At 35.8% G+C, this 17,883-nt stretch overlaps 1 protein-coding gene across 1 annotated transcript in view; it reads right to left on the bottom strand.

Moving 5' to 3' along the window:
* Positions 1-17,883, bottom strand: part of TEX9 (testis expressed 9) — a 108,590-nt gene that overhangs the window by 82,568 nt on the left and 8,139 nt on the right. The window contains exons 3-4 of the mRNA XM_010836790.1: positions 8,668-8,731; positions 7,003-7,082 (exon numbers count right to left, since the gene is read on the bottom strand). Coding sequence (XP_010835092.1) covers positions 7,003-7,082; positions 8,668-8,731 — 144 coding nt within the window. The remainder of the gene's footprint in view (positions 1-7,002; positions 7,083-8,667; positions 8,732-17,883) is intronic.

Here is a 17,883-nt window from a genome sequence, read left to right as displayed (position 1 = left end):
TAAGAACTGTTTATAATAGCCAGGACATGGAAGCAACCTAGATGTCCATCAGCAGATGAATGGATAAGAAAGCTGTGGTACATATACACAATGCAGTATTACTCAGCCATTAAAAAGAATACATTTGAATCAGTTCTAATGAGGTGGATGAAACTGGAGCCTATTATATAGAGTGAAGTAAGCCAGAAAGAAAAACACCAATACAGTATACTAATGCAGATATATGGAATTTAGAAAGATGGTAACAATACCCCTGTATACGACACAGCAAAAGAGACACTGATGTACATAACAGTCTTTTGGACTCTGTGGGAGAGGGAGAGGGTGTGATGATTTGGGAGAATGGCATTGAAATACGTATAATATCATATATGGAATGAGTCGCCAGTCCATCGATGCACGATACTGGATCCTTGGGGCTGGTGCACTGGGACGACCCAGAGGGATGGTATAGGGAAGGAGGAGGGAGGAGGGTTCAGGATGGGGAACACATGTATACCTGTGGCAGATTCATTTCGATATTTGGCAAAACCAATACAATATTGTAAAGTTTAAAAATAAAATTAAAAAAAAAAAAAAGAAGTTAACTCTCCAAAGTTAAGAGTAATCAAGACAGTGTAGTGCTGGCATAAGAATTGATACACAGATCAATGGAACAGAACTGAGAGTCCAAAAATAAAACCATTTTGTATGTCTCCAGTCAGGTGATTTTGACAAAGATGCCAAGACCATTCAACAGAGGAAATAGAATCAAAGCTGACTCTTATCTCACACCATGTAAAAAACACTAACCATATAAAAAACATTAACCCAAAATGGATCAGAGATCTAAATGTAAGAGCCAGAATGATACAATTTTCTTAGAAGAAAAGATAGTAGATCTTAATGACCTTGGATTTAGCAATAGATTCTTTGATATAACTCCTAAAGCACAAGGAGCAAAAGAAAAATAAAAGACCAGACCTCATCAAAATTAGAAGCAGGTGACTTTTTGAACATTACAAGGCCTGTAATTCCTAGAATTTCCATATTCCCTTTCACTTCTACTTACAAAACAGCCAATTCTTTCCTAAACTTATCTTTCTCATAATACAGTGTCAATATAGCTAATAACAAGAGCATGTACTATAATACTCTGTTTTCTAACCTCTTCCTTAAGAACACTGGTTCATCAGACATTCATTCAACCTTGCAATTTATAAAAAGTGACAAGTTTTACTAAATTCACTGCCACTATTTAACAGCACTCTTATCTTTACAGCCTCCAAAATCAAGTGTCTTTGCTGGTACCACCTAACCACTAAGTGAAAACCACACTTTTAGAATATTTGTTGTACAGCACCTGACTCAATAACAACTGCTTTACTAGTTAAGGTAGGCTACGATATTAACCCCAAAATCTCAGTGGCTTACCATACTCAAAGTAGTAGAGAGGGAAAGAGGGCCCTTTTTTCCAATGTTCCATGGCTGACACCCAGTTTATTCATAAATATTTTTTTTGTTCCCTAATTTCTTTAGACATATCATATGAAATCTTTGGGGGGGGGAGATCTAATATATTTTATATCTATTAATTTATTTACTTTTACGTAATTTCACATGCAATTTTAAAAGAAAAAAGGTACAGTTCATGAAGACAGGTTTAGAAGTCTTATCAACTGTAGTCTGGATCTCAGTGAAATCCATCCATCTGTGGGTCCTAGATAAGCTTAAACTTATTTAAGCTGCAGTTTTCTCATTTATTTTATTTGTTTTGCAGTTTCCTCATTTTTAAGAGGAGGACAGTAACACTGATTTCAAAATAACACTTTGAGAACTAAATGAAATAAAGTAGGTAAAAGGTTTACATTGTGTCTGACTGGTATAAGCCCCCAATTATTAGTATTTTTATAACTTACATTATTCTTCAAATTATAGATTTCCAATACTTACATACAAAAAGATATTATAAACAGATCCACATACACTATCCAGTAAAAATGGTGTTATCCCAGATTTCAAGCTATTATACAAAGCTACAGTAATCAAACAGTATGGTATTTGCATAAAAACAGACACATAGGTCAATGGAACAGACTACAGAGCCCAGAAATGAACTTGTTCAATCAATTTATGACAAAGGAGCCAAGGGTATACAATGGGAAAACAGTAGTTTCTTCAATAAACAGTGTCAGGAAAAATGGACAGTCACATATAAAAAAATGAAAATAGACCACTATCTTGTACCATACACAAAAAATAAACTCAAATGGATTAAACATTTGAATGGAAAACCTAAAACCACAAAACTCCTAGAAGAAAAACATAGGTGGTTAGCTCCTCGAGACTTGTCTTAGTGATTTTTTTTTGGATTTGACACCAAATGCAAAGGCAACAAAAACAAAAATACACCCATGGGACTTCATCAAACTGAAAAGCTTTTGCACAGCAAAATTTAAAAAAAAAATCAACAAAATGAAAGGTAATTTACTAAATACGAGAAAATATTTTCAAATCATATACCTGACAAATGGTTACTATCAAAAAATACATTTTTAAAATCTCATTAAACTCAAATAAAATAATCCAACAAACTGATTTAAAAATGGGCAAAAGATGTGAATAGACAGTTTCTAAAGAAGACATATAGACTGCCACAGATGCATGCAAAGATACTCAATATCACTAACCAACAGGGAAATATAAATCAAAACTTCAATGAGATATTATATCTGTAAGAACAGCTATTATCAAGAAGATAAGATAACAAATGCTGGCAAGGCTGTGGAGAAAAGGGAAACCTTGTACACTGTTGTCAGAAACATAATTTGGTACACTCACTTTGGAAAACAGTATAAAAGTTTCTCAAAAATTAAACATAGAACTATCATATGACCCAGAAATCTCACTTCTAGGTATTTATGCAAAGAAAATAAAAACACTATATATATATATTTTTTTCTTTTTTACATATATACACCTCCATGTTCACTGCAACAGTATTTACAATAGCCTAAACATGGAAACAACCTAAATGTCCATCAAGGGATGAACAAGCAAAGAAAATGTGCATGTTCTCTAATATTATATATATGCATATACTAAACTATGATATATATATATATATATAATATTATTTGGCCATAAAAGAGAATGAAATCTTGCAATCTGTGACATGAATGGACTCGAAGGCAGTACACTAAGTGAAATAAGTCAGAGAAAAACAACTACAAACTGATCTCATATGTAGAATCTAAAAGCAAGCAAACAAAAGGTGGTTGCTAGAGGCTGGCTGGTTGGGAGTAGGTGAAATGGGTGAAAGGAGTCAAAGGGCACAAACTACCAATTATAAAATAAATAAGTCACAGGACATAATGTTCGGCATGGAGACTACACTTAATAATACTGTACTGCATACTTGAATGCTGCTAAAAATAAAAGGTAGATCTTAAAGGTTCTCATCACAGAAGAATGGTTCAGGATGGCTGTGCAGAAGGACATGCATTCGTCTCCTCCTGCAAGAGCACCAAAATTGTAGCTAGCTGTTCAGCAATCACCGACAGGAGCATGCTGCTGCTGCTGCTGCTGCTAAGTCACTTCAGTCGTGTTCGACTCTGTGTGACCCCACAGATGGCAGCCCACTAGGCTCCTCTGTCCCTGGGATTCTCCAGGCAAGAATACTGGAGTGGGTTGCTATTTCCTTCTCCAATGCATGAAAGTGGAAAGTGAAAGTGAAGTTGCTCAGTCGTGCCCAACTCTTAGCAACCCCATGGACTGCATGCTGGAACCCGCCAAAAAAAAGATACCCTATGTCCAAAGACAAAGAAGAAGCCACAGTGAGATAGAAGGAGGGGTGCAATCACAATAAAACCAAATCCTATACCCGCTGGGTAGGTGACCCATAGACTTGAGAACAATAATACCAAAGAAGTTCTCACACTGATGTCAAGGTTCTGAACCCCACATTAGGCTTCCCAGCCTGGGGATCTGACAAAGGGACTGGGAATCCCCAGAAAATCTGCTGTGAGGGCCAGTGGGTTTTGATTATGTGACTTCAGGAGGACTGGGAGAAACAGAGATTCCAGTCTTGGAGGGCACAAATAAAATTTTACATGCACAAAGACCCAGAGGAGAGGAGCAGTGACCCCACAGGAGACTGAACCCTAACCACCTGCTAGTAGTGTCGGAGGGCCTCCTATGGGGGTGTGGGTTGGCAGTGGCTCATCACAGGACGGGGGTGCTGGAAGATGCCCCTTGGCATAAACCCTCTTGGAGTTCACCATTAACCCAACCATAGAGCCCATAGACCCCAGGGCTGGGTCAAGCCAAACAACTACCAGGGAGGGATGCAACCCCACCCACCAGTAGATAACTGTACTAAAGCTTTACCTGAGCAAGGCCCGGCCCACCACAGCAAGACCCAGTTTTTCCCATCGCCAGTCCCTCCCATCAAGAAGCTTACACAAGTCTCTTAGACTCATCCATCAGAGGGCAGACAGAAGCAAGAGGAAGCATTGTCTTACAGCAGCAAAACAAAAACTATATTACAGAAAGTTAATCATGACAAACGGAGAAGGCAATGGCAAGCCACTCCAGTACTCTTGCCTAGAAAACCCCATGGATGGAGGAGTCTGGTGGGCTGCAGTCCATAGGGTTGCTACAAGTCAGACATGACTGAGCGACTTCACTTTCACTTTTCACTTTCACACAATGGAGAAGGCAATGGCAACCCACTCCAGTGTTCTTGCCTGGAGAATCCCAGGGATGGCAGAGCCTGGTGGGCTGCTGTCTATAGGGTTGTACAGAGCCGGACACGACTGAAGCAACTTAGCAGCAGCAGTAATCATGACAGAAAAGCGCAAAGTTACCTCCCAGATGAAGGGACAAGATAAACCCCCCTCCCCCAAAATTAAATGAAGTAGAGATAGGCAACTTCCAGAAAAAGAACTCAGAATAATAGTGAAGATGATGCAGGATCTAAGGAAAAGGATGGAGGCAAAGATTGAGAAGATGCAAGAAATGTTTACCAAAGATCTAGAAGAACTAAAGAACAAACAGAGATGAATAATACACTAGAAGGAATCCATAGTAGAGTAATTGAGGCAGAAGAACAGATAAATGACCTGGAGGACAGAATGGTGGAAATCACTGCCACAGAACAGAATATAGAAAAAAGAATAAGAAATGAAGACAGCCTAAGAGACCTCTGGGACAACATTAAATGCAACAACATTCGCATTACAGGAGAATGTTGGGTCCCAGAAGGAGAAGAGAGAGCGAAAGGACATGGGAAAATAATTGAAGAGACAGTAGCTCAAAACTTGCCTTAATAAGGGAAAGGAAATAGTCAACCAAGTCCAGGAAGCACAGTGAGTCCCAGGCAGGACAAACCCAAGGAGGAACACACTGAGACACATAGTAATCAAACTGACAAAAATTAAAGACAAAGATAAAATATTAAAAGCAACAACAGAAAAACAACAAATGACAAGGAAACTCCCTTCAGGCTATCAGCTGATTTCTCAATAGAAACTCTGCAAGCCAGAAGGGAAGGGATGGTATGTTTCAAGTGATGAAAGGGAAGAACCTACAACAAAGAATACTCTGCCCAGCAAGACCCTTCTTCAGATTTGAAGGAGAAATCAAAAGCTTTCCAGACAAGCACAAGTGAAAAGAATTCAGCACCATCAAACCAGCTTTACAATAGATGCTAACGGAACTTCTCTAGGCAGGAAACACAAGAGAAGGAAAACACCTACAGAAAATAAACCCAAAACAATTAAGAAAACAGTAACAGGATCATACATATCAATCATTACCTTAAATGTAAGTGGATTAAATGCACCAACCAAAAGACACACACTGGCTCAGTGGATGAAAACATGTGCATGTATGCACTTCCACTTACCACATCAGTCTGCTTAACAAACACCCAAACACCCAAGTTGTATGTAATTATTTTATACTGTTAAGTTAATCATATTTCCATTATGGCTTGGAATTATAATTATCTTTTATTTTTTGTCTGGCCATTGATTGTGAAAATTGATAAACATATTTTACCACTGTGATTATGTAACTATTACTCATTTACTACCATTGTATCATGATTGGTCAACAGACAAATAATAGAATTCTGTATCACCAAAACTAGGATCTAACAAAAAAACCTGTAATCACTATAAAATCCAGATGCATTTCAGAATTATCTTGAAACTTTTTGGGGAAAAAAAAAAATGCTCAGGTATTGCTTTTTTTCTCCAGAGCTCCAGATATGTTTCTATGAGTAGTCATGTTTAAAAACAACTGGACTATCTGATTATCTTTTACTTTTATCTAGTTTGTTTCACTTTTTCTATTTCATATTCAGTGCTCCCATTTCATTTAGCTTATGTTTTCCAATCTCTCCATCTCTTTTTTTTTTTTTGATGTTTTTTCTCATGCTATCAAGTGTAGTAAAAAAGCTTTTGTGTATATATATATATATATGAATATGTATAATATATATATTTTGGAAAACTTATGAATTTTTGCCTAACTAAAAATACTATGACATTTTGATTCCACTTGTTTAACTCAGTTGAATAGAATGCCAGATTTCTAATTAAAAAACAGATATGCAACAAGCAACAAAGGTTTACTGTATAGCATAGAGAACTATAGTCAATATCCTGTGATAACCTGTGATGGACAATAATTTCAAAAATAATATGTGTATTTGTATAACTGAATCGTCTTGCTGTGTACTTGAAACATTGTAAATCAATTATACTTCAATAAAATATATATTTTTTTAAAAAAAGGTTATCACAAGGAAAAAAGATTCTGTAATTATATATGGTAATAGATATTAAGTAGACTCATTGTGGTGATCATTTCACAATACATACAAATACTGAATCATGCTGTATACCTAAAACCAATATAACACTGTATGTCAATTATACCTCAATTTAAAAAATCTTAAAGCATTTACCCAGTAAAAAGACACTTTTAAGGTGTTTGAGAATATAAGTCACTTACCTAAAGCTGTAATCATCTTTGTCCTCATATGATTTAATTTGTGCTGAAACAGACTTAGATCGGACTTCTTGCTGATCTCTCTAAATAAAACAAAGGTAAGTCATGAAGAAAAAAAACCTCACAAAACTAGGATATATTCAAGTGCCTTTCTGATCATTAATCATTTCAAAATTGTTCACGATTTCTATAAAATCAAAGCACAGAATTCTAAAAGCTATGGTATCAGAATAAGGTCTGTAACAATGTAGTTTCACCTTTCATTCATTCTCGGTTAGGAAAGTCACTCTAAGGGAAAATTCTAAGAATGTTAATGCCTCTAAATGATCTTAGCTGACTTCTTCCCAACTATATTAGGGCTTCCATCTTGTGTAACATGTAAAAGAAGTAAGGTTCACAAGAAATGAAAACATAAATCCATTTAATGGATAGAAAAATTTGTCTCAAATCAGACAAACTTCAATGTTACGATGACCACACAGAACTTAAAGTACTAAAAATGAAGCAATAAGAGTGAAAGCTTTTGAAGATGATGTATCAGTATGAAAGTAAGAAAACAAAAATTCAATATGGCAAGAGTTATATCCATCAGAGGACTAATGGATTTGATCAGAATACATAATGAATCCCTCATTCTACTATAATGTGGGGTTTCTTTGTTCAAACTATTTTCCAGCTCTTCAGAACAGACACAAACAAAAGATGTAATAAAGTATTTATTTTTAAATAAAATATTTAATTACAAATGCAACTAACAAATCTTTAACCATTATCTCCATCTGTTACCTGAAATGTTATGTTCCTATACTAACAAATAATGATAGTTCTGTCTAAGGCATTAAAATATTACCTATTCTTCAGTGACCCCATCAACTCTAAAGTGAGATGGGGATGGGGTTTAAATGAAAGAGAATTATAACTAATTAAAACAAAAAATGAAAAGTTTGAAAGCAGCTCTAAGGAGTACTATTATAGCCTATCAATTAGGATATTTATTCCTCTAAGGAATACTACTATAACCTATCATTTAGGATATTTATTCCTCTAAGGAATACTACTATATCCTATCATTAATAATGGGAATGCTGATGCTTACAGAGGGGCATTTAAAGAAGGAATAACCAATTTGGTAGTCAGAATGGGGCAAATATCCTTATATTGTCTAGTAATATAGCCTCACCACATTTTCCTGACTATAAATCTGATTATGGACTAGCCCTAAGAATTTGAGTTACATCTAACTGCAGAGTTTAAGAAACAGATTACCATCTGAGCATTAGTGATAATCGTTATCCTTTATTCAACTTCTGTCCAGAAACCATATCCTTACTGAACTACTAGTACTAATTCAATATAGCTACTCACAAAACATTAATCTTAAAATAGTAGGAAATATTATTAAATATTAATGTAGCTATTAATTAGATGATTGGAATATCAAAATGGAAGACACTTTTTCAGTAGCTTTTAGAAAATGTGTGCTTCTCAAAAAACATATATATGCATATATACACATACCTATGCACATACTGATTTTCAATTTATAATAATTCACTGAACTGAAAATTTATGCTTTGGGCACTTTTTTGTATGTATGTTATACATCAAATTAAAAAGCTAAAAAATTAACACTGACGTGGAAATACTAATAATTGTACATTTACTTACTATTACTTCCTCAGCTTGTCGAACCAGATCAGCTGTTTTTGCCTCTAATTCTGCATTTAAACGTCTAAAAGCAGAAAATAATTTAATAGCTGTGATATGCTGAAGACTGTAACACAAAGCTAAAGAAATTGAATTTCAATAACTACACTTCAGTTAAGTCAACAAATACCAAAACATACACATGACATTTTTACTTAAGAATTAACATAACTATTAGATTATTTCCAAATCCCTATGATTCCTTCTTCTTCGTGGTGGAAATTCAAGTGGTGTAAATATTAGCCTCTCCATATACTAGTACAAATATTTCATTACAAGTGCAACTAATATTGCCCTTACTTTAAGTAGAATGATTTATTTGGAAAGAATAAACTGGGTGAGATCACCTCAATTTCACTCTTCATGTTCTTGGGATTCTGAGGGGGCTCACTCGTTATATACTTCAGTATAAGCTTCATCAGAAATACAGGCAATTCCTTTGATCTACACCTGCCATTTCTCTTTCTTCCACCTATTTGCAATCTAGCAAAGAACAGGAATACTATTTGGTCCCATTAAGATTGTAAGAGTACCAATGCCATTGAAGGAAACTGTTTTGAAAGGAAAAATTGCCCATAATCCTACCACCATTATCAGATGATTTTTAGTATTCCCTTCTAATTATCATCTGTAAGCACATACACAATATTGTACTGTTCCCCCATAACAACATAGATGGAATATATTTACCTGTATATAAGATTTAAAATTAATGCCTTCAGATCAGTCGCTCAGTCGTGTCCGACTCTTTGCGACCCCATGAATCGCAGCACGCCAGGCCTCCCTGTCCATCACCAACTCCCGGAGTTCACTGAGACTCACGTCCATCGAGTCAGTGATGCCATCCAGCCATCTCATCCTCTGTTGTCCCCTTCTGCCCCCAATCCCTCCCAGCATCAGAGCCTTAAATGGCTACAAAATATGCTGAAGAGTTGAATTTAACATAGTGTACTAAACTGTTCCTCTTGTTAGTTCAAGTTCCCTTCTCTGTTTTAAAGGTTAACACTATAATAAACATCTTCAAAAGCATATAACTTCTCAGTTCTATTCATAGGTCACATTTCTAGATGATGTAGGCTCTTCTGAAGTTTTATGAAGGAAATATGCAAAACAATTTTTAAAATGAGATGCCTTATGATCCAGCAATCCCACTGCTGGGCATACACACTGAGGAAACCAGAAGGGAAAGAGACACGTGTACCCCAATGTTCATCGCAGCACTGTTTATAATAGCCAGGACATGGAAGCAACCTAGATGTCCATCAGCAGATGAATGGATAGGAAAGCTGTGGTACATATACACAATGGAGTATTACTCAGCCATTAAAAAGAATACATTTGAATCAGTTCTAATGAGGTGGATGAACCTGGAGCCTATTATACAGAGTGAAGTAAGCCAGAAGGAAAAACACCAATACAGTATACTAACGCATATATATGGAATTTAGAAAGATGGTAACGATAACCCTGTATACGAGACAGCAAAAGAGACACTGATGTATAGAACAGGCTTATGGACTCTGTGGGAGAGGGAGAGGGTGGGAAGATTTGGGAGAATGGCATTGAAACATGTGAAATGTCATGTATGAAACGAGATGCCAGTCCAGGTTCAATGCACGATGCTGGATGCTTGGGGCTGGTGCACTGGGACGACCTAGAGGGATGGTATGGGGAAGGAGGAGGGAGGAGGGTTCAGGATGGGGAACACATGTATACCTGAATAATAAAACTTAAAAAAAAAAATACAGGAAAAAAAAAATGAGATATCTTGTGTTTTTTAGATACGTAATTCAGAGGTAATGCACACCAGTGACAACCCCCAGAAAGAAAAAAGCAGTATCATATCCCTTCTTAAAACAGTCTGATGTTTCAAGAAGTATTTTTATACCCTAGGATGAGTTAATCAAAAGAAATAATATCTAATGCAGTCTTAAAGTTGTATTCAAGATGCCTTTACCTGATTTTCCACATTTCCCTAACAAGAACCATGATAAGTTTCTGGTCAACATAGTAGACTGAGGTAACTCAAAAGACTACTCTTCTGCTCCAAAACCCTTAGAAATCCTGGATAAACTGTAATAAAGGAAATGTTGCTAAACTTAAACTCAGGCAAAGAAAACACCCTGGCACTAAAAATACAGCAGTAACTCAAAGTTAGAGCAGTAAACAGGAACAGAAGCCAAAACAGCTTAACAGCTAGAAACCAATGCACTTGAGGGAGTCATAAAGGGCTACACCTGTGAACCACAGACTACAAAAACACCACCCACAACCTTAGGTGAACGGAAATGAAACCAAAGCCATGTGTGGAAAAGATTCTCCTATGAGTAATTAGAGCACACAGAAGTGTATTCCAAGTTCGTCTTACCCAGATGGTATAGGGACACTAGGCCAAAACTTTAATATAGAAAGTTGGCTTAGAACCAGTGAAAACTGATAAGCTAATAAACTGAAATGCAAAACCACCCTTAGGAATATTTAGTCATCTAGAACAAATGCAACTCTCTCAGAAAGCAAACTCTAATACTAAAGATGCCTTCACAAAGATAATAAATTGCATTAAGAAATAAGTTTCCAGGATGGACAATCAACAGATACAAACAGAATCTGCACCAAAAGACCTGGAGATAATAAAACAACCTAAGAAAGAATTTTAAGTAACATTTTTCAATAAGAAAGAAAAAAAAAGAACAGAAACCATTAGGCAAGAACCAAGCACTGTAAACATATATTCAAAAAAACACTGAATTTGGAAAACAACCCAACAGAAATTACATAATGAAAATATAGTCAATGTAAATAAAACTCAAATGCAATGGATAAATTGAACAATAGAATGAAGAGGGAATGGATGAATTAGAAGACAGATATGAGAAAATTACCAACAAAAAGGTACAGAGAAACAAAAAGATAAAAATGCAAGACAGAGTTTAACATCTATTCAAGACAGACAATAAGACAAAGATAGATTATAGCAACCTAATAGACACTGCAGAAGAAAATCCCAGAAAGGGAGGAAATGCCAAAATTTAAAGAGATATGCTGAGTATAATCTAAGGAAGTGTGACACATCCAGCTCTGTTCTTTCTCTGGATTGTCCTAGCTATTAGGGGTCTTTTGTGTACCCATACAAATTTTAAAGTTATTTGTTCTAGTTTTGTTAAAAAAAAAAAAATCCCATTGGTATTTTGATAGGACTGCAATGAATCCATAGACTGGTTTCAGTACTATGGTCATTTTAACAATATTAATTCTACTAATCTATGAATACAATGTATCTTTCACCCTCTTCGTGTTGTCTTGAATTTCTTTCATCAGTGTCTTATAGTTTTCTCAGTACAGATCTTTTACCCCCTTAGATTTATTCCTAAGTATTTTATTATTTTGATGCAATCATAAATGGGATTCTTTCCTTAATTTCTGTTTCTAATAGATTGCTTTTAGTGTACAGTGGTGGTTGGTGGTTTAGTTGCTAAGTCATGTCTGACTCTGGTGACCACGTGAGCCGTGCCCACCAGGTTCCTCTATCCATGCGATTTCCCAGGCAAGGATACTACTGTGGGTTGCCATTTCCTTCTCCAGGGAATCCTCTTGACCGAGGGATCAAACCTGGGTCTCCTGTATTGCAGGCAGTCTCTTGCATTGCAAGCGGATTCTTTTACCAACTGAGCCACCAGGGAAATGAGTATTAATTTTGCAACTCTACTGAATTCACTGATGAGCTGTACTAGCTTTCTGGTGGCATCATTAGGATTTTCTATGTATAGTATCCTGTCAGCAAACAGTGACACTTTAACTTCCCTTCCAGTTAGATTCCTTTTCTTTTGTTCCTTCTCTGATTACCATGGCTAGGACTTTCAATACTATGCTGAATTAAAGTGCTAAGAGTGAGCATCCTGATCTTAGACGAAAATGCTTGTTTCCGATCTTAGATAAAATGCTTTTAGCTTTTCACCACCAAGTATTATGTTAGCTATGAGCTTATACGTGTGTGTTAGTCACTCAGTCGTGTCTGATTCTCTGTGACTCCATGGACTGTAGCCTGCCAGGCTCCTCGTCCATGGAAGTCTCCAAGCAAGAATGGTGGGGAGGGTTGCCACACCTTTTTTCAGGGGATCTTCCCAAGCTAGGGATTGAACCTGGGTCTCCTGTATTGCAGACAGTTTCTTTACCATTTGAGCTAAACTGGGAAGCCCATGAGCTTATATATGGACTTCATTATGTTGAAATATATTCCCTCTACACAAACATTGTGGAGAAGGAAATGGCAACCCACTCCAGTATTCTTGCCTGGAGAATCCCATGGACAAAGGAGCCTGGTGGGCTACAGTCCATGGGGTTGCAAAGAGACACGACTGAGCGACTAACACACACACACACACACACAAACATTGAGGACAGGAGAGTTTTTATCATAAATGGATGTTGAGTTTTGTCAAGTGTTTTTTTTTGCATTTGATCATATGATCTATTCAGATAAGCATATGATTTTTATTCTCCTTTTGTTAATGTGTGTATCACATTGATAAGATTCCCAGATATTGAACCACCCTTGCATCCCAGGATAACACTCAATTGATCACAGTGTATGATCCTTTCCATATATTACTGGATTCAGTTTGCTAATATTTTGTTGAGGATTTTTACATTGATGTTCATCAATGATATTAGCCTATAATTTTCTTTTTTGTAATATCTTTGTATAGTTTTAGTATCAAGGTGATGCTGGCCTCATTCAATGAGTTCAGAAGTGTTCCTCACTCTCCAACTTTTTGGAATTGTTTTAGGATAAGCATTAACTCTTTTCTAAATGTTTTGTAGAATTGTTTATTATTCTTCTTGGTTTGATCCATAGATCATTCTACTACAAAGCTAGGGCAGGTGAAACAGTATGGTACTGGAACAAAAGCAGACACATAGATCAACGGAGCAGAAGGGTGAGCCCAGAAACAAACCTACACTTACGTGGGTAACTGACAAAGCAGAAAAAAATATACAGTGAAGAAAAGACAGTCTTTCAGTAAGTCATGCTGGGAAGACGGGCTGCTACATTTAAAATAAAATAAGAACTTTTTTCACAGCATACACAAAAATAAACTCAAAATGGATTAAAGACCTAAATGTAAGACCACAAACCATAAAACCTGAGAAGAAAACATAGGTAGAATATTCTTTGACATAAATCACAATAATATTTTTTGGATCTGTCTCCTAAGAAAATAAAATACATACATACATGCACAGGACCTAATTAAACTTGAAAGGGGAGGAAAAAAAAAAAAAAGGAAAGGAAACCACTGACAAAATGAACATCTACTGAATGGAAGAAAATGTTTGCAAATGATATGACTAACAAGGGTTTAATATTCAAAATATATAAATAGCTAATACTACTCAATACTAAAAAAAACACAAAACAAATAATCTGGTTAAAAAATGGGAAGAAAACATGAAAAGGCATTTTCCCAAAGAAGAATACAGATGGCCAATGGGCACATGTAAAGCACAACATTGTTAATCATCAGAGAAATGTAAAGCAAAGCTATAATATGATCTCATACCTGTCAGAATGGCTATTATCAAAAAGACCACAAATAACAAATGTTGGCAAGAATGTGGAGAAAAGGGAACCCTCCTACACTGTTGGTGGGAATATAAATTGGTGCAGCCACTGTGGAAAACAGTATGGCAGTTTCTCAAAAAATTGAAGATGTAACTACCATATAACCCAGTAATTCCACTCTTGCATATATATCCAACAAAAATGAAAGCACTACTTTGAAAAAAATATATGCACCCTCATGTTCATAGCAGCATTTACAAGAGCCAAGATATGTTCATCAACATGTTCATCAACAGATGAATGGATAAAGAGGACGTGGCATAAAAATACATACATACACACTATGATATACTGTTCAATTATGAAAAAAATGAAACTTTGCATTTGCAACAACATGAATGGACCTGGAGGGTATTCTGGTTAGTGAAACACGTCACACAGAGAAAGACAAATACTGTGTGTTATCACTTATGTGTAAATCTAAAAAATAAAGCAAATGAATGAATATAACAGAATAGAAACAGACCCACATACATAGAGAACAAACTAATGGTTACCAATGGGAAGAGGGAAGAAGAAAGGCATATGATAGTCATGAAGAATTAAGATACACAAACTGCTGTGTATGAAATAAATAAGATACAAGGATATATGGGCTTCTCAGGTGGAGCTAGTGGTAAAGAACCCACTAGCCAATGCAGGAGATGACGTAAGAGACATGGGTTCGATCCCTAGGTGAGGAAGATCCCCTGGAGGAGGGCACAGCAACCCACTCCAGTATTCTTGCCTGGAGAATCCCATGCACAGAGAAGCCCAGCGGGCTACAGTCCATAGGGTCACAGTCAGATATGACTTACCACAAACACATAAAGATATACTTTACAAAACAGGAAATACAGCTATTATTTGACAATAATTTTAAATGGAATAAATTCATAAAAGTTTTGAATCACTATGCTACAAACCTAAACTACTATAATATTGTAAATCAAGTATACCTCAATAAAACAAAAAGAAAAACAAAAATTATTTGAAACCTGAAGAATACAGTAAGAGACAAAAAACAAAAGATACTACTTTTTATAAAAAGAAATAATGCTGAGAATTTTCCAGAAATGAATAATTACAGGGATCCCAGGCAGAATCAAGAAAACAAATCCACACCCGTACACACTGGGTAAAACTGTATAACTTCAAAGACAAGGAAAATATGCTTTAAATTACAAACCAAACATTTAAAAAGAAGACAGAAAAATAGTCTCCCAACATGATTATCTTAGAAGCTGACAGCAGATGGCTTATCAATATCTCTAGATTACAATGGTACCTTTGGACAACCAAATGGTACTTCTAATGAACTGTCAGGAGGTGGGCTGCAGGGACTAGCCATTTCAAGTTCTATATTCAGCTAAACTATCTTTGAAGAATAAATACAAAGTAAAATTTTCAGGTAAGACTGGTGAATTTAAGACTCAGATTTTCACATAGAAAAGTAATGAATGCTCTATGCTTCATAAAAAAAGGAAACTGAACCTAGAAAAAAAAGGAATCATGATGCAAAGAAATGACGAAACATGATGATAAATCTAAATTAGCACAGAATATGAAAACACAGGTAGGGGTATGCAAAACAAAGGGGAAGTAACTAGTATTTAACTTGCAAACAAAGGAAACCAAGTTAAACTATTCTGAGGTCTTTCCAAAAACAATAAAGGGAAAATAAAGATATAATGAAAACTCATTCAACAAATAAATGACAGAAAAGAACCAAAGAAAAGGCACAAATAGAAAACAAAACATAAGATGACCAAAACAACTTCAAATCAACAAACAAAATACCATAAATTCACTTATTAGAAGGCAGAAATTATTAGAGAGTTAAAAAGAAATGTTCTTAATAAAGCTACATGACATACAAAGTTTGAAAATAAAAGAATGAAAAAGATGTAAAGACACTACAAATAATGACAGGAATTATTCAAGAGGTTTTAAATAAAATGATATAGCTCCCAAACAAAAATGGACAAATTAAAAGAAATTTTTAAGTTATAATTATAGCTGATTTTAGTACACCTCTGCTGCTGCTGCTGCGTCGCTTCAGTCGTGTCGGACTCTGTGCGACCCCATAGACGGCAGCCCACCAGGCTCCCCTGTCCCTGGGATTCTCCAGGCAAGAGCACTGGAGTGGGTTGCCATTTCCTTCTCCAATGCATGAAAGTGAAAAGTGAAAGTGAAATTGCTCAGTCGTGTCTGACTCTTAGCGACCCCATGGACTGCAGCCCACCAGGCTCCTCCGTCCATGGGATTTTCCAGGCAAGAGTACTGGAGTGGGGTGCCACTGCCTTCTCCGTAGTACACCTCTAACAGAAGCCAATATAGCTACTGGAGAAAAAAATGATGAGGGTACTGCTATTATGGACAGCAAAAGTAATTACCTTGATCTAAGTTATTAGTCAACAAATAGTAAATACACTTTCTATCAAAGAATACACTGAATATTTACAAAAATTCCACATGTACCTGGTTATAACTAAGTTTCAAAACGCTTTTGAAAATAAATCATATATACATTCTCTGACCATAGTACAATTAAAAATAAAATTTAAAATAAAACAAGCAAACAAACAGATGCTTGGCAATTACAAAAACACACTCCTAAAATAAACACTATGAAAATCATAAAATATTCAAAACTAAATAATCAGAAAGAATAGACATATCAATACAGACCTTGAAATACAGATTAGCTATGGTTGCAGAGAAATATTAAATGTATTAAATTTAAATGCAAAATTTAAATGTATTAAAAAATTAGAAAACTAAACTAAGAAAAACTAAATCCACAATTAGAAGAAAAAGAAACTATAAAGATAAGGCTAATGAAAAAAATTTTAAATCACACAGAAAATTAGCAATAAAACCAAAAGTTAATTCTCTGAAAAGACCAATAAAACATATACATCTCCCAATAAGACTGACAGAAAAGGCCTCAAAAGAAGATATGTATTAAGTTACAGATATAGTAAAGACTTAAAATATAAGAGCATAATTAGAATAAATGTATGTTGCCTCTTGAGAAACTTACATGCAGGTCAGGAAGCAACAGTTAGAACTGGACATGGAACAACAGACTGGTTCCAAATAGGAAAAGGAGTTCGTCAAGGCTGTATATTGTCGCCCTGCTTATTTAACTTAAATGCAGAGTACATCACGAGAAATGCTGGGCTGGAAGAAGCACAAGCTGGAATCAAGATTGCCGGGAGAAATATCAATAACCTCAGATATGCAGATGACACCACCCTTATGGCAGAAAGCGAAGAGGAACTAAAAAGCCTCTTGATGAAAAGTGAAAGTGGAGAGTCAAAAAGTTGGCTTAAAGCTCAACATTCAGAAAACGAAGATCATGGCATTTGGTCCCATCACTTCATGGGAAATAGATGGGGAAACAGTGTCAGACTTTATTTTTGGGGGGCTCCAAAATCACTGCAGATGGTGATTGCAGCCATGAAATTAAAAGACGCTTGCTCCTTGGAAGAAAAGTTATGACCAACCTAGACAGCATATTGAAAAGCAGAGACATTACTTTGTCAACAAAGGTCCGTCTAGTCAAGGCT

Source organism: Bison bison, unplaced genomic scaffold, assembly GCF_000754665.1.
Source record: "Bison bison bison isolate TAMUID 2011002044 unplaced genomic scaffold, Bison_UMD1.0 scf7180017864066, whole genome shotgun sequence".
Taxonomy (NCBI): domain Eukaryota; kingdom Metazoa; phylum Chordata; class Mammalia; order Artiodactyla; family Bovidae; genus Bison; species Bison bison.
This window is presented reverse-complemented; position numbering and strand designations above follow the sequence as displayed.